Here is an 18,932-nt window from a genome sequence, read left to right on the forward strand (position 1 = left end):
AGATATAGTAGGCAAAAGAATTAACAGTATAGTAAACATGAGTGGTACAAAACACATTGGTATGGGAGCAATGTAAGAAAATGCAAAGCACAAAAGTCTAGGATGAAGGGTTACAAGAAAGGTGGTCAATATCATTTAAAAACAGACAATGTTTTGTTTCAAAATAGATCAGGCATAGCGTTCAAAAGAAATTCTAGTAGAGAACATTAACAGAAGGGTATGGAGGTTGAAAAATTAGACAATCCAAACAGGTTAGAAGTTATTAAAGAAATGAGGAAATAATTTGCATAGTGTTCAGTGACAAAAACATATACGGTGTCTAGGTTGGAAGCCCTAAAAAACAGCAACTAGATGAATATATTCAGCACAGTTCCAACCAGATCTAAGCAGGATTGTTGTTCTTGTTCATCTTGTTCATCTCAAGGTCAAATAGAAAACAGTAATATATAATCACAGCTACCACTGAAAATAAGTGGTTTCATACCCACGTACATTAAAGAGGGGAGGGTTAGTTGTAGACAGTATAGGTTCCAGCGGACTGAGGGAACACTAGTCTGGTAATTTCCATTATATTAGAGGAATAATGAACTGAGGATTAAATGGAAGGTATTTGTCCCTAACACCATCCCATAAGTCCTGAACCTTTAAATATTTATGGATCTAGATGGCAGCTAGAGGAAAAGCCAAGCTTGGAACATTTAGGGGGATTAATGGCTGTGAAAAAACAAATAGGAAAAATTTTAAAAATCAACAACAATGAAATGTTTTGTCAACCAAAATTTCCAGTAACAGTGAGCAAATAATTTGAACCCCCTCCCAGGGAAAGCAGCAAAAAGTTTATGGATAAAACATTAAAAAAAAAATCTATAAAAGCATTCAAGGACTCACAAGATAGTAAGAAAACACCAGGAAAAACTCATGGGAAAACAAAAATCCAGATGGGTGTATGACACAGAAGTATTAAGCTTTATATCAATTTGGAGAGGGTTGACATCTATGTTGAGTATTCTGATTCATGAACATGTTATATCTCCCCATTTATTGAAAATCGTCTCTGCTTTCTTGCATTAGCATTTTGTACTTTTCAGCATACAAGTCCTGTGTGCATGTTTTGGTAGATTTCCTCCTATTTCATTTTTTTGAAATAGTAAATGGTATTGTATTTTTAGTTCTGGCTTCCATGTGTTCATTCTTAGTATATAGAAGTACAATTGATTTTTATATATTGACCTTGCAGTCTGCAACCTTACTTAGCTCACTAGTTCTAGCAATTTGTTTTGTAGCATCCTTGGAATTTTTTATGTAGACGATCATGTCATCTGAAAATAGAGACATTTTATATCTATGTTTGTAATATGTGTGCCTTTTAATCCCTTTCTTGCTTTATTGCACTGGGTAAAACATGCAGCAGTGTGTTAAATAAGAGTGGTGAAAATGAACATCCCTGCTTCGGTCCTGATTTTAGGAGGAAAGCATTCAGTCTTTCACCATTAAGTACGATGTTGGCTGTAGAATGTTTGTAGATGCCCTTTATAAGATTGAGGAAGTTCCCCTCTATTCCTGTTTTTTAAAGTTTTTATCATGAATGGGTGTTTTTTGTCAAATGCTTATTTCCTGCATTTATTGATATGATTGTGTAATTTTCTTCTTTACCATGTCAATATGTTGGATTACATTGATTGATTTGTGAACATTGAACCAGCCTTGCTTCTCTGGAAAAATTCTTACTTTGTCAGGGTGTATAATTCTTTTTATATATTGCTGAATTCTACATGCTAAACTTTTGCTAAAGTTCTTATCATCTATATTCATCAGGGATATTGGTATGTATTTTTTTGTAATATCTTTGGTTTGAGTATCAAGGTATTACTAGCTTCAAAAAATAAATTGGGAAATGTTCCTTCGGTTTCTGTTTTCAAAATAGTTGGGTAGAATTGGTGTTAATTCTTCTTTAAATGGTTAGTAGAATTCACTAATGAAACCATCTAGGCCTGGGGATTGCTTTTGTGGGAGTTCTAAGATTATGTATTCAATTTCCTTATTAGTTACATGTTTATTCAAATTATTTTGGGTCAGTTTGTGATTTTCGAGGAGGTACTCCATTTCATCCAAGTTGTCAAATTTATCTGTGTAGAGTTGTTTGTAGTATTTCCACATTATTACTTTGATGTTATGCCGAGTTAGATATTCCCTGAGACCCTGGTCCCCACAGCCCTCAGCCCAGCACTTCGGTCCCTCAGGGTGTTTGGATGTGTCTACGGAGCTACCATGATCTTGCCTTGTACAGGTTGTGCTGGCTTCCCCAGTGAGAACTTATTTTTGACATTATTTATGACTAGTTCTTCTACCACCAAATTAACTTAGTTTTTCTTCATCTTAGCATGTCATCATTTCTCCTCCACTCTTGATGGACAGTTTTCCGGGACATAAAATTCACAATTAACAGTTCTTTTCTTTCAGCACTTGAAATACCTTGTGCCTTCCTGACTTCTGATGAGAAATCCACTGTCATTTGAATTGTGTTTCCCCTAAAAGGAAGGTGTTGTTTGTCTCTCACTGCTTGCAAGATTCTGTCTTTAGTTTTCCGAAGTTTGTGTATGATGTGTGAATTTTGGGTGGCTTACCTTGTTTGGGGTTGGCTCAGCTTCATTAACCTGATCGTCTTTTGCCAAATTTGGGACGTTTTCGAGGAGTCCTGGTGGTGCAGCGCTTACAGCACTGAGCTGCTAGCTGAAAGGTCAGCTGTTTGAATCCAACAGCCGCTCTGCAGGAGAAAGATGTCCGTTTCTGTAAAGATTCACAGCCTTGGAAATCCTCCAGGGCAGTTCTACTCTGTCCTATTGGGTTCCTATGAGCCGGAATTGACTCGATGGCAATGGATTTTTTTTTGTTTGTTTGGGAAGTTTTCTGCCATTATTTATTTATTCTTTCATCTCTCCACCCTCTCTCTTCTGTGACTTTGATGATAAAAACGTTAGATTTGTTATAGTCCCAAAGGTTCCTGAGTCTCTGTTCATTTACTTTTTCTCTGTTGTTTAGCCTTGGTAATTTCTATTGTTCTATCTTGTAGTTCATGAATCTTCTTCTCCGTCCCCTCCATTCTTAAATATTACTTATTGGATTTTTTTATTTCTAAAATGTCTGTTTGGTTCTTCTTTATATCTTTTTTTTTTTTCCTGTTGCTTATTTTTTTTAATTTTAATTGTGCTTTAAGTGAAAGTTTACAAATCAAGTCAGTCTCTCATACAAAAATTTATGAACACCTTGCTATATACTGCTAGTTGCTCTCCCCCTAATGGGACAGCACACTCCTTCTCTCCACTCTGTTTTCGTGTCTCTTAGGCCAGCCTCTGACCCCCTCTGCCCTCTCATCTCCCCTCCAGACAGGAGCTGCCCACATAGTCTTATGTGACCACTCTTTTATATCTTCTAATTTCTTTACTGAGAATTTATATTTCTTTGCAGGGACTTTCTATTCATATTCATAATTGATTGTTCAAGCATTTCTATAATTGCTGCTTTAAAATCATTGTCAGATAAACCTAACATTACTGTCATGTCTGTGTTGACATCTATAATTATCTTTTATCATTCAGTTTGAGATCTTCCTGGTTCTTGCTATGATGAATGATTTTTATTTAAACCTGGATGTTTTGGGTGTTGAGATTCTGGATCATATCTAAACCTGGTTTTAGCTGGCCAAATGGACACGAAAATAGAGCGGGGAGAGGAGTGTGCTATCTTATTAGGGGGAGAGTAACTAGGAGTATATAGCAAGGTGTATATAAATTTTTGTATGAGAGGCTGACTTGATTTGTAAACTTTCTCTTAAAGTTCAATAAAATTTTTTTAAAAAGCTCTTTTCATAAAAAAAGATTGTCATAAAGGGAAACTATGTAGGGATGTTTATTGTATATGGACTCTCATAAGATACTACTTAGTAAGACATAAAAGGGTTCTCAAAAGAGCCATGCTAGGGCAGACCCCCAGAGGAATCCGGTGGCTACAAATAAAGTATAGACACAAACATAACTACCACAGTGGAGATTAGAAAAATAAAAATATGCCATTCAAAAACAAGACAATACACCAGGACTACATGCTTTTGCAATTAAATTCATATAGCCTTTAGAAAACAGATTGTTGTAATGCTATATTAATTATTCCAGCCTAGCTAAAAGATGAAAAGATCCTCAACTATTTTATAAAGCTAGCATTAGAACAAAATAGATTAAAAAATAATAAACTTATTTATGGCAACACAAACATTCTAAACAAAACATTAGCAAACAGAATCCTACACTATATATTAAAGAATTAGTAAATCACAGAACACTGTAGTTGACTTTGGAATGGGTCAACACCAGGAAATGTATCAACACAGCTCATAACATGAACAGACTAGAAAGAAAACCACATGACTACACCAAGATAAAATTCAATCAGCATTTATAATAAAAAAGGAAGCCAAATAGGGATAGAAGGGATCTATTTAGATGTAAAAATTACCCCCCTCAAAGTAAACATCCTTCTAAATGGTGAAACACTGGAGCAATTTCCATTAAATTGTGAAAAAGAGAGCTCCACTGAACCTCAGAACTTGCGGGGAAGCCACCCAAAAGGGTGCCAGGGGAGGCTGCCGGAAGCTGCTGGCTCTTGCAATGCCGCAGAAGCCAGGTGCAGGAGAAGATGCAGGCACTGCAGGAGTCTGAAAAGAGGAGCGCAAAAAAACTGGGAAGAGAAAAACCACTCGTCCTCCAGTGTCACTCCAGTGCTCTGTACTGACAAAGCTTAACATCATGCCAGCTATCAAAAAAGGAGTATTACCGAGTCCAGTTCTATTGTTACAGAGCAGGCAATGAAGTATTTGGAGCTAAGAGGCAGTAAGTTGATAACTGACATAATGTTTGTATTTCTAGAATATTTTCAAAATAAATAATGAAAGTGGGTCCAATGTGGACCAATAATGAGAATGTGTCATGATATAGACTTAGGATTAATTCACTTTTGTCCAAGGGATTTAAAAATTTTTACCTGGAATATCAGCGATATTCAAGAAGACTACAAAAGTAACTGGTAGCAATGGTTGCCCCTGTCAAGGGCAAGGAGGTGACTGTGATGGTTAAGATTGTGTGTCAACTTGGCTGGGCCATGATTCTCAGTGTTTATATGTGATCACTCCCGTGACTGAATCTGCTGCGAGTAGCCAATCAGCTGAAAGGGGGTTTCCTTGGAGGTGTGGCCTGCATCTAAATATAAGCAGACATTCTGACTTTTTTGCTCACTCTGGATCCTGTGGCTGTCTCCTGTTTGTCCAACCTCCAGTTCTTGCGACTTGAGCTACCAGCTTATCTGCTGATTTTGGGATTCGTCAGTCTTCACAGCCTGCGAGCAAGAGCCCTGCTCTCCAACCTGCAGATCTTGGGTTTGCCAGCCCCTGTGGCTACACGAATCAAGAGAAGCCTCTATCCTGATCCACAAATTTGGGATACAATCACATGAGCCATTTCCTTGATATAAATCTCTCTCTACATATATTTATATGCTTCACTGGTTTTGCTTCTCTAGAGAACCCAGCCTAAGACAGTGACTATAGGACTCGATATTAGGGGAGTTTATTTTTCATTTTACTTTTTTGTAATTTTTGGATTTTGTAACATTTACTTTATTATCTAAACAAAAAATAAAAACACCTTTGAAAGATTAATGTACTGTCAAAACATACACACATGCACATACAATCCAGATACTCTTTGATCCAAGAATCTCACTGTTGGGAATCTATCTACTCAACAGAAATAAAAGAATGACCACATAAGGATATTTATTGCATGGTAGTTTCTGGTAAAAATGAAATAGAAATAACTTGAATGTTTACAGTAGAAAATGGCTCAAAGTGCTTACATTTCATACTAGAACTTTATATTCTGAATATAATGAACGTGGGAAGGCTTTTTAAAGCTTTAAGAAGAATGAGTTAAATCTATATTGACCTGGAAAATGTCTGTGATTATGTATTAAGCAAAAAAGGCAAGTTGCAGTGAAATATGTCATGACAGGAGGTAAAACCTCCTTCACACACATGCAACAAACCCTTCAAGTGTTCAGGTATGTTTCAGCATGAAGAAAGGAGCAACACACATGTATTGATTACTTCAGGGATTTGTGGGAGGAGAAGAGATTGTTTTCATTTTATTTCTGCCATACTTCATTGGTTTCAGTGAAAATATGTTAGATCATTTTAGAAAATTTTATTTACAATACTTATTACATTAACTTAGACACTGTGTTAAAACCACACCCAATTTTCCATTTTCCGACTTGAAATAGAATATTCAATTTTTCAAGGATTACTGAAATAAAGCAATACTAATAAAACTCATTATCAAGTTTTTCCTTTAAAAAAAATTTTCAATTTCCAAGAATAAATTCATGGCACTAGACTAAAACGGTGAGGGAGGAGAGAAAATTTTACTGGCTTTTCACCAGTATGAAGTGTCTGATGTGGATTATGTTGTGAGCCATGATTAAAGAGCTTCCCACATTCATATGGTTTCTTCCTAGAATGAATTCTCTGATGGTGTGAGAAACTTGATTGATAGCTAAAGGCCTTCCCACATTCCCTACATTCATAGGGTTTCTCACCAGTATGAATTCTTTGATGTTGCATAAGGTGTGAATGAAGCCTAAAAGCCTTACCACATATCATACATTCATGAGGCTTCTCACCAGTATGAATTCTCTGATGTCTTTTAAGATGTGAGCACTGTCTAAAAGTCTTTCCACATTCCTTACATTCATAGGGTTTCTCACCAGTATGAATCCTCCGATGTAGAGTAAGTTGTAAGCCATCACAAAAGGCCTTCCCACATTCATTACATTCATAAGGTTTCTTGCCAGAGTGAATTTTCTGATGGTGAGAGAAGCTTGAGTGATAGCTAAAGGCCTTCCCGCATTCTGTACATTCATAGGGTTTCTCACCAGTATGAATTCTCTGATGTATGGTAAGGTGTGAGCGATGCCTAAAAGTTTTTCCGCATTGCTTACATTCATGGGGTTTCTCACCAGTATGGAGTCTCAGATGTTCAGTAAGTTGAAAGCCACGAATAAAAGCCTTCCCACATTGCTTACATTCATAGGGTTTCTCACCAGTATGAAGTCTCTGATGCTGAGTAAGTTGTGAACGCTGTCTAAAGGCCTTTCCACATTCCTTACATTCATAAGGTTTCTCGCCAGTATGAATTCTGTGATGTAGGGTGAGTTCTGAGCCATAATTAAAAGCCTTCCCACATTCTTTACATTCGTAGCGCTTTTCGCAACTATGAATTCTTAGATGTTGTTTGAGTTGTGAGCAATGCATAAAGACTTTCCAACTTTCCTTATATTCATTGTATTTGTCATTATTTTGAGTTCTCTGTTGTTTAATAAGGTATGATGGATTAATAATTTCTGCACATTCTTTACATTCATAAAGTTTTTCTTTAGAATGAATTATTTTGTGGTGACCAAAGAATAAATGGCAACTGAAGTTTTCTCTACATTGCTTACATTCAGAGATTTTTCGTCTATTAAAAAATTCCTGAGTGAGTAAAGTATGTGGGTTAAAGATAGACATGTTTTCATGGTTGATCATCAATTGCCTGAAATAGCCCTCCTGTTGTCCCTCAAACTGACTTTTGCATTCCCAAATATCTCTGAAAATTGATCTCTCAGGACTAATGTTTTTAAGTTGTTCCACGATAGCCCATTGGGATGATACTGTTTCATAAATGTCCCTTTTTGGAGAGAACTTCTTGGGCTCACACCTGGATACCAAGTCTGAAAGATAAGAAACAAATTTTAATTACTGCTTTCCTATTATAAGAGAAATAAAATATCTATGGTAGAAATGAGAGCTAACTGAAAGTAATTCACATACAAAATGAAAGTCTTGGAGAGGTCTTACATACTGTCATGCATTTGAAAGAATAAAGGCTAAGAAGAACACAGAAATGAGAGCTCATGAAAGAAAGTGAAGGAAGTTAATTATGGAAACAAGTTGGGTCACTGGTTCTGAAATTTTGATCAACCTCAGAATCACCTTGGGAACTTGTAGCAATTACAGATGTTTTCTAAACACCCTAGATCAAATGAATAAAAATCTACGAGTGTCAGTCTTAAAATGAGATCAAATGAATCAGAATCTACAAGAGTCTGTGTATTTAACGCTCTCCATCAGGTCAAAGGCTTATATGTCAGAGACTGCTAGTTATCCCCAATTATCTATTCTTCCCTTTTTGTGTATTTTCAAAACCTTTGGTTTTTACTTTAGAATAAGGCTGCCCAATATAAACGTTGCATTTCCCAGGCTCCTCTGCAGCTGGGTATGCCTTATAACTGGGTTCTCCCTAAACAAATGTAGAACTTTCCTACAGAGCCAACCAGCCCACACCTACAGCCTCTTCCTCAGCATTGCTGGTCGCAGTGTGGACGTGGTGTCATACCTGGCACATGACTCTGCATAACAGAGCTGCCATTCCAGCCTGGACTTCAATGCATGAGAAAACGAAATTTCTACATAGTTTAAACCACTATATTATTTTGAGTCTCTGTCACATGCAGCTAAACCTATGCCCAAACTAATACAGCTTACCACTCAACTGAAATTTTAAAAATCTAACTCATTACCACGAGAATATAAGGTTTCTGCTTACCTCTAAGACCTCATTTTGAGTCTGTTTCCCTTTTACTCATTATGCTACAACCACACTAACTTCCTTTCAACAACTATCTTATAGCTTTTCACTAGCTATTCCAACCGCCAGGAATCCTCTCAACAAGATTCGTTGTATGGCTGGCTCCTTTTCATCCAAGTCTCAGATTAAAAGTCATTCCCTCAAAGGGGTACTCCAAATAATATCTAATTAAGTCCTTGCTTTAAGTTCTATTGTTGGAATTACATATTCATTTATTTATTCATCTTTTCAATCTGTTTATTTTCTTACTCCTAAAGCTACTCAAGGATAGAAAAACCACAATATAACCAATCTCTAAAAGATAATAGGTATTCAATAATCAATTGCTGAATAAATTAATTAAATGATTAAAGAAAGGGAATTAAGATGAGAATAAAGATAAATTATATAGATGTAACTGCTGAGAATCATAATCACTTAAAGTCCTTAAATTTGTAATAACGAGTAGACATGTCTCCACGACTCTATTCACTCCCACCTCTACTGCAGTGACTTTATATGTAAATGCATGAACTCACGCTCAGTTATAACAAACTACCCTAAAGGTAACAAGCATCAGTATTACTGTTATCTCTCAGATCTAGGAACGAACTGCTCAGCCAGGCATTCCTCACTCAGAGTTTCTACACTTGTAATCAGACAATGGTTGAGCTGGAGTCACAGCATCCTCACTCACATGTCTGGAACCCGAGCTGAGATCCGAACAGGTGGGACTCCTGGGGCTCTCCATCTTTATGTTCTCTCTCCAGCACAGTTGTTTCAAGGTATCAGGTGCCTCTTACATGAAGCTCAAGGTTCCAAAAGCATGTTTCTTGAGAAAGAGCGTGAAAGAGCACAAGCAAGAGCGAGCCAGGCAGAAGCTGTACCTACTTTTGTGACTAAGCTGCGTGAGGCATGCAGGGGCACGTCTGCCATACTGTATTTGTGAGAAGGAAGTCACTAAGGCCAGCCCATTTTCAAGGGGAGGAGAGTTAGATTCTGTATTTTTGATGAGAGGACTGTCAAAAAATGTGCAGACATGTTTTTAGTCTACCATAAAACTCACACACACACATAAAAACACACTTTCCTATATCGCTTACAGATCACATTTTTCACTGAGTAAACACACGCAAAACACCACCACTTCACCAAGAAACAGAACATGAGCAGCAGCCCTGAAGTCTCCCTCAAGCTTCTTCCCCGTCACACCCATGCACCAAAGGTAAGCGCTATCCTGACTTCTTACCCTACAGACTGATTTTGTCTGTTCTTAAACTTCAGATAATTGGAATCATATAGCATGTACTTTATTTCCTCCAAATTTTTTCACTCAATATTACATACACAAAAACCAAACCACCTGCTGTTGAGCGAACTCTGACTCACGGCGACCCCGTGTGTTTCAGAGCAAAACCATGCAGAGGGTTGTCGATGGCTCTGAACTTTTGGAAGCGGATCACTAGGCCTTTCTTCCAAAGTGCCTCAGGCTGTACTCGAACTTCCAACCTCTCTGTTAGTAGCTGAACACTTAATTGTTTGTGCCACCTAGGGACTCCCTAATATTGTGTATAGCAGTAGTTTATTCATTTCCGTTGCTCTATAGCAGTAGTACTCAAAAAGTGGTACAGGGACTCCCGACAGTGCCCAGGACCCTCTCAGGAGGTCTGTAAAGTCAAAACTATCTTCAAAATAATACTAAGACATCCTTTGCCTTTTTCACTCATTTTTTTCCGCTAGCATACAGTGTGGAGTTTTCTAGAGGCTACGGTGATGACATCATGTCTGAAATCTAACAGAATGTGTAACTGTGTATTTTTGTGTGTTCTAGAATTTTCTGAAGGAGTAGATTTAGGGTATAAACATGTGCATCTTTCAGAGATTAACTTGGTTTGTTCTCAGTACTTCACCTGTGCTCCTAGTAACTACATTTGGTTATACTTGTTTTTCTCTCTGTAACCTCTTTGTTATGTAAGAAATTGTTATTTTGAAATCCCAAAGTTTTTCATGTGCCAGCATGGAAACAAAAAGAAACAATTCATTTTAGAGTAATATTTTTAAATAATTTATAATGTGTTCTTATATTTAAGGGTAGATGTTAGCTTTTAAAACAGAGAAGACTAGCTTTCTCAATCCACAGGTGCACTGCCTACATCTAAGGATACTGAAAAAGATAAACTGACATTCTCTGATTCATGGCAGAAAGGAATCCAAACAAACTGTGCAATAAGAAATGAACACACAGCAAAAGCTAGATTTCCCTTTGCTTTAGATATATTAACAGTTGGTCTTATTATATCTTATCCAACAGGACTTTTCAAACAGTACTGTAATGCTAGTTAAGTTGCCATGTCATTTTCAGACCAGTCATTCAGAGCTTAAAGAAAAGCAACTGAATATTTTAAACACAGACAGGATGAGCTCTTCAAAAGCCAAAGTAGATTCAACTAGTCAAACAAAAAATTAAAAAGCACCTGAAGCATCTTATAGGTAAATCACTGACTGGAGAAATACACACAACAGCTGAGAGACCTGTACTTGTGACGTCCCTAAATGCCTGCTGGTTAAAACGTCATAAAGAAATGACAGCAGTACCACTTTCCAATAATATAGTAACTTGTCAGATTAAAGATTTAGCTGTAAACATGAAGGTAGTTAATATTTAATATGCAGAACTGTGCTTTTGTCTTACAAATGGATGAACCTACAGACAGCTGAATTTGGTGTTCTGTCTGTATTCATCCAGTATTGGTACCAACTAACTGTTGAAGCAGATCCTCTTGTATATGCATCACTATAGTATTAAACTATCCCAAGGAAATAAGTTTTCTTAATCTCATGAATCTTCCTGGAAAATTGTGTTATTTGCAATGAGGGTACAAAGGAAATGGTAAGTAAAACTGCTGGTATCTTAGTGCAAACAAACGCATCGGTGCCACAGTGTGCTGGTAGTCACTGTTTCCTTCCCTGCCACGCCTCACGATAAAAAAGGGCCAGTTTCACTTAAAATCTCTGTGACAAAGCAGTAAAAACCATTCGTTTTATTAACCTCATTCGTCAATATACATCTCTTTAATATTCTGTGTGACAAATCAGGTTTCTGATGTATATCAAGTAAATTGGTTATTTCAAGGAAAAACATGCATTTGATCATTGTCAAAGAGAATTCCAAAACTAAGGCATTTGACGTGACTGAGGCTTCTGACTGGAGCGTAGGCGCGACTCCATTTTGGCAACTTGACTATTTCTAAGAAGTTACATCTGCTTTGCCATTGTCGGGAAGTATGCGTGAAAAGTCAAAATTGCCAGAAAGATTTTTTTTTCTCTCTCATTTTCCAGGAAACACCTGGCTGAACTGTGGTCAGCCAGTTTCTAAGGCTAATTTCATGGTTAAACCCCAACCAACGAGACTTACCCATAAACAACTGCTGTAAATGTCAACCAATCAAATGCTTGCATAGCTGTCTCTGGCTCCCTCCTCATTTCTGCCCTATGAAAGGGCTCCCTCATCCCCCTGTACTTTGGAACACTCCAACGCTCTGGCTTTGTGTTTCCCGATTTGAATAGTTTCTATTCCTCAGTAAAACTCTTTACTTTTTCCTTGCTAGACTCAGGGAATTTACTCTACGACACTGTTTTAGTTGCAAGTTGAACTAGCCACATTTTTCATAGAATTCTACTTTTACTCAAAAGAAAATAGATAAGCTATCGTGATTCAGACTTGGATATTTGGCAGACAAAAAATAATCTTCACTTTAAGAAAAACTCACTGTATTTACCAAAGATACAATTCTAGGTTTCCCCAAGTAAAAACTAGAATTTTGAAAAACCTGTATCCATCCCTCTTAGCCTGATACCTTCCCAATACTTAGTTTTTTTTTTTTTTTTTGATGAGATCAGGCATTAAACAGATGTGCAAAAATGTAAAACATCACCACTTTTCTCACTAAATATTTACGTTTTCAAAAATACAGTTATCGTAAAATGTCATTTATATTAACATGCTGTTGTTGTAAGGTGCCATCAAGTCGGTTCCTTTTCTCCATTTATCGTGGTGTTGCTTATTAATCCAGTTGTGAGGATTTTTGTTTTCTTTATGTTGAGGGGTTGTCCATGCTGATAGCTGTAGTCAGTAAGTAATTCAAGTCCTCTTCACTTTCAACAAGCGAGGTTGTATATCATCTGCAAATCACAAGTTGTTAATGAGTCTTCCTCCAATCCCGATGCCCCATTCTTCTTCATACAATCCAGCTTTTCTGATTATTTGCTTAGCATACAGATTGAGAAAGTATGGTGAAAGAATACAACCCTGATGCACACCTCTTCTGACTTTAAACCACACAGTATCCCTTCGTTCTGGTTGAACACCTACCTCTTGGTCAAAGAACAGGTTCTGCATGAGCACAATTAAGTGTTCTGGAATTCCCATTCTTTGCAATGTTTATTCATAATTTGTTATGATCCACATAGTCAAATCCCTTTGAATAGTTGATAAAACACAGGTAAACATCTTTCTGGTGCTCTCTGCTTTAAGCCAAGATCCATCTGACATCAGCAGTCATATCCCTGGCTCCACGTCCTCTTCTCAATTCGGCTTGAATTTCTTCTGTAACCTTTTTTTTAATTATCTTCAGCAAAATTTTACCTGCATATGTGTCTTAGTTATCTAGTGCTGCTATAACAGAAATACCATAAGTGCATGGCTTTAACAAACAGAATTTTATTCTCTCACAGTGTAGGAGGCTAGAAGTCTGAATTCAGGACGCCAGCTCCAGGGGAAGGCTTTATGTGTCTGTCGGCTCTGGAGGATGATCCTGGTCATCAATCTTCCCCTGGTCTAGAGGCTTCTTGACACAGGGACCTCTGGTCCAAAGGAAGTGCTCCATTCCCAGATCTTCTTTCTTAGTGGTAGGAGGTCCCGCTCCTCTCTGCTTGCTTCTCTCTTTGTATCTCAAGAGATTGACTCAAGGTACAACCTAATCCTATAAAATATGTCCTGCCTCATTAACATAACTGCCTCTAACCCTACCTCATTAATATCATAGAGGCAGGATTTACAACACATAGGATAATTACATCAGATCACAAAATGGAGGAAAGCCACACAATACTGGGAATCATGGCTTAGCCAAGTTGATACACATTTTTGGAGGACACAATTCAATCCATAACGCTATGATATTGTTCAATAATTTCTGCATTCTGTTGAATCACTTTTCTTTGGAATGGGCACAAATACTATTACCATTGTTCAATCTCTACACAACAACCAGAATGATCTTAAAACATGTATCTAACTACTTCATTTACTGCACAAAATCCTCCAATGGTTTCCCCATCAAATATAAAACAAAATTCAAACTTCTTCTAATGGCTTCTTGTTGTTAGTCACCATCTAGTCAATTGTGACTCATGGCGACCCCATGTGCAGAGTAGAACTGCTTCATAGGGTTTTCAAGGCTGTGACCTTTTAGAAGCAGAGCACCAGGAAAGTTTCCAAGGCACCTTGAGGTGGGTTCGAACCACCAAACTTTCAACTAGTGGTCAAGTGCTTAACTGTGCCACCCAGATGACCTGGCCTAGCCTAATCTCTAACCTCATCTCTTCCTACTTTCCCCATCACTCAGTCTGCTCTAACTATAGAGACCTTCTTGCCATTTCTCAAATGCAAAGTTTATCCCCACGTCAGGATTTGTGCAACTACTAGTCTCTCTGCCTAGAACTACTGTTCTTTCCCCTTCTCCCCCCAGATATTTAGATATTTGCACGGATTACTCTCTCAAGTTTTTCAGATCTTTGTTGGAGTCTCCAACCAGACAGGTCTTCCCTAATTATTCTGTGTAAAATAACCCTGCCAACCCAACATTCTTCAAATATTATCTATACCCTTACCTTGCTCTTCTTCATGGACACTGGAATGCTTATTTCTTCATTCCCCACTCCAGTACAAACTACATGAAAGTAGATTATTCTGTTAATATGCCTGGCCCCTATGACAGTATCCGGCACACAGCAGGCACTCAGTAAATACTGCTGAATCAATGAATCATGGATCCATCAACAGATAGATGGATTTTTAGGCAATGAAGACTCATATATAGAAAACTTTAAAAAGAAAAAAGAAACTGGGTTCAAAGAATAGGTAAAAGGATGATCCTTGGAGAGGAGAGAGAGTACCTTCTGTTTTAAGATGGAAAACAATAGAGAAGTGAAGCAGGGAAGCAGAAAGTTGGGGTATAAGCAAAGTTCTGTGGCAGTTTATGCCAAAACGATCTCACTTTTCTCCGCAGGCCTTAGGCCTTCGAGGGCGGATTCCCAAGAGCTCTCCCAAAGGCGCAGCGCCTGCTCAGAATGGCCCTCGCTGCCCGGCCCTGCACGCTCACCTGGGCACCATCCTCCTCGTATGCCCCTCACCGCCATCCAAGGCTCCTTCCCTTGCTCCAGTGATGAGATCACAGCAGGCTTAGAGATGGAAAGTCCTGGTCGTAAGAAAAGGAATGGAGGTATGTTGGAAATGGAAGTCCCCAAACAGTGTGATTCAGGATTGATTACAATTAGAATAGTCTAGAGGTCAAAATGATCGTTCATAAAGTCTACACAGGAAAGACGAGAGAGGGGATGAAACACTCTGGAGGTGAACTCAGGGTCCTAGGAAACAAAGCAAACCAACCCGTGATAACATATTTATACGTATGTAAGCTCTCTCCCTCGTATTTTGCTGGGGGTGGCGGAGGGGCGGGGAAGAAGCTTCCTGAGACATTTATTCTAGATACTTTTTCAATGTGAAATGCAAAGTTCTTAGAATGTAACTTCCAAATACAAATCATTTAAAAGAGATTGTGCTTGTTTTAGGAAATGCAACATTGTTCGTCTGAGTTATAAGTGATAAATTTAGAGCGGCTAACCAAAATGTCGGCAGTTGGAATCCACCTGCCCTCCTTGGAAACCCTATGGGGCAGTTCTACTCTGTCCTATAGGGTCGCTATGAGTTGGAACTGACTTGATGGCAATGGGGTTGGTTTTTTTGAGGGGTTTACCACTACATTAATCTGGAAGGTTAAAGAGCTTCACACCTAGGATCCATGTGTTTAGTTTTAATCTTGGCTAGTGAACTTGTAGGTTTCGTCCAGTGGGAGTAAAACAAAATACAAAGCTTGATTTCTTTAACAATGTTATGCTTTAATGTCACAGAATTCCGTTTCTGCCTCCTTAATCATCCAAGAAGACAGATAGTGATAAGAAGGACGAAAGGAAGGCATGAGGATGGGGAAAATGAAGGTACACCTCCATCTAGCTATGCCTATTTCCACCCAAAGAGAAAATTCACCTAGTTATTTGAAAGGTAGCCCTAAAATTTACAGGGGGAAAAGCAGTCATTCCAAAAAACAAGATTTGTGAGCCAAACAATGATTGTAGTTGCTTTAATCTACTAATTTTGGGGGTGGTTTATTTTTTATCATACAGCAAAAGTAACATTTCTTTTCAACTGCTTGTATAACATTTGATTTTACAAATAAAAGGGACGGATAACTTTACCCAGTGAAGCCAAGTTGCTATAGTTCTCTAACATGACATCTTTGTATAAACTCTTCTGGGCAGGATTCAGGCATTCCCATTCCTCCTGAGAGACATCTATAGCTACATCTCTGAACATCACCAACGCCTGCAATGACAAATCAGAGCACTTTTTAAAAGAAGGGAGAAGTGCTAAAAGAAGGCACTGCAGGGAGGGGGTGGTATAGTGAGTGAACAGACTGAGGCTGGAAGCCAGCGACATGGGTCAAGAAGGGATTCATTGTGTCTAAGGCGTAGGGGCTACACACTCTAAAACAATTCAATTTCCGGAGACACACCCTTTCGCATAGAACAGGAAACTTCTGTAATCAGACAAGTCGAGAAATTAGTACGTACTAGAGATTCCCCATGGTTGAAAAGCTCCTTACACCTTTCCAGAATGTCTTACAAAAATATCCATCTTGAGTAAAAGGACTTGAAAGCTCCTCATCATTATGACTATTGTGTCTTAAGCATTTTTTACTTGTCATGCAAATTATTTAGTAAACATCTGGCACCGATTTTATTTTTCAAAGGTGGACACAGCAGTATCTCTCATCCTATATGCTCTTCTTCACTGTTACAGGGACATGCTTCTCAATGGAATGTTCCCTTTCCATGACGCTTGGATAACATTTGTGACTTATTCTACCTGTAGAGTATAACAGAATTGACTGCAACCTCTGCAGTTAGATCATAAAAATGCTTCATACTCCCACCTTACTCTCTTGGGACTCTTGTCCTTCAAACCCAACCACCATGTTCCTAGGAATCCCAAGAAGACCGCAGAATGACTACGTGGAAAGGAACTGAGCCTTGGCTTAGCTCCTAGACCAACAGCCAGCAACAACTTACAAGCCATGTGAGGGAACCATCTTTTTTTTTTTTTGTAATTTTTATTGTGCTTTAAGTGAAAGCTTACAAATCAAGTCAGTCTCATACAAAAATTTATACACACCTTGCTATATACTCCTAATTGCTCTCCCCCTAATAAGACAGCACACTCATTCCCTCTACTCTCTCTTTTCTAGTCCATTTGGCCAGCTTCTGACCCCCTCCAGACAGGAGATGCCAAAGTAGTCTCTTGTGTCTACTTGATCCAAGAAGCTCACTCTTCACCAGTGTCATTTTCTATCCCATTATCCAGTCCAATCCCTGTCTTAAGAGTTTGGGAATGGTTCCTGTCCTGGGCTAACAGAAGGTCTGGGGACCATGATCACTGGGGTCCTTCTAGTCTCAGACGATTGAGTCTGGTCTTTTTACAAGAATTTGGGGTCTGCATCCCACTGCTCTCCTGCTCCCTCAGGGGTTCTCTGTTGTGTTGAGAGAACCATCTTGAAAGTGGATACTCTATTCCCAGTCAACCCATCTAAGCTGTACCACATGGAAGACGGGTGAGCCAGCATCATGAATCCTATACAGATTGCAGATTTGTGAGCTAAACCATGATTACTGTTTTAATCTGCTAACTTTTGGGGTGGCTTGTTACGTAGTAATTGTTGGTGTTAAGTGCTGTCCAGTCGGTTCCGACTCCTAGCAACCCTATGCACAACAGAACGCTGCCCCGTCCTGCGCCATCCTCACAATTGCTGTTATGCTTGAGCTCACTGTTGCAGCCACTGTGTCAATCCATCTCGTTGAGGGTCTTCCTCTTTTTCACTGACCGCTGCATCAATAGTAACATCTTATTTTTAATTGTTGGCATAAATTTGATTTTATAAATAAAAGATTTAATCATTCTCTTAAACTTGCATCTCTGGGGTGAACAAAGTCTCTAAGGTCTTTTCCAGTTTTGGGATTCTGCAATTACACTGTTAGCATCCACCACCCGTCCCTGTACACTTTCCATGTTCTTAAGTTAGAGGGTACTGATGCAGAACGATTCAGACTCACACAGATGTAACCTACATCTAGCATATCCTGTTCAGTCTAATATGGACTTTGTAACTAGTCTCATCTGTTTCCTGGCGAGACCCTCAATCTATATGAAGGCAGTAATCTTACTGCCACCAAATCCTAGAGCCTCACAAAGCAAAAGGTCTCCCTACCCAGTGATTCCCATATCTAATTGGAAAACCCAAAATTGTGGAGAAATTAAAAGATTTTGCATATGTGATCTAATTAACCGTTTATCCCTAGGACACCACCTCCCCGAGGGACACCTCAAGTGGTGGCTGTTTTTTCTCCCACAACCTTCCCACCGCTGTCCTCCTTACTCCTCATCGCTGGTATGAGAAAGCTACCCCTCCTTCTTCTCTAAACTCTAATGTTATCATTTCATCACACTAGACCATGCATTACATCCCTGCTGCGATGATTTGGCGCCCTAGTGGTGCAGTGGTTAAGTGTTTCACTGCTAACCAAAATGTTAGCAGTTTGAACCTACTAGCTGCTCCTTGGGAACCCTGTGGGGCAGTTCTACTCTGTCCTGTAGGGCTCCTCTGAGCTGGAATCGACTCGACCAATGCATTTGGTTTTTTGGTGGTTGCAATGATTTGCTGACATCTAGGTTTGTGCCCCTCAGGAGTTTTAGCTCCTGATCAGAGTCACTATCTCCAATATTATTCCTGTCTTAATTCTCAGGGACTTCAAATAATCACAGTCCTATTCTTTCTAGCAGAGCCCTGGTGGCACAATGGTTATGTGATGGGCTGCTAATTGAAA

At 38.7% G+C, this 18,932-nt stretch overlaps 1 protein-coding gene across 1 annotated transcript in view; it reads right to left on the minus strand.

The window, feature by feature from the left end:
* Positions 1 to 5,336: 5,336 nt before the first annotated feature.
* The window catches only part of ZNF461 (zinc finger protein 461), a 32,435-nt gene continuing 18,839 nt past the window's right edge, over positions 5,337 to 18,932 (minus strand). Inside the window, exons 3-5 of the mRNA XM_064293259.1 lie at positions 16,251 to 16,377; positions 15,098 to 15,193; positions 5,337 to 7,818 (exon numbers count right to left, since the gene is read on the minus strand). Of these exons, the coding sequence (XP_064149329.1) occupies positions 6,431 to 7,818; positions 15,098 to 15,193; positions 16,251 to 16,377 (1,611 nt within the window). The 3' untranslated portion in view covers positions 5,337 to 6,430. The remainder of the gene's footprint in view (positions 7,819 to 15,097; positions 15,194 to 16,250; positions 16,378 to 18,932) is intronic.

This window comes from Loxodonta africana, chromosome 11, assembly GCF_030014295.1.
Source record: "Loxodonta africana isolate mLoxAfr1 chromosome 11, mLoxAfr1.hap2, whole genome shotgun sequence".
NCBI classification, from domain to species: domain Eukaryota; kingdom Metazoa; phylum Chordata; class Mammalia; order Proboscidea; family Elephantidae; genus Loxodonta; species Loxodonta africana.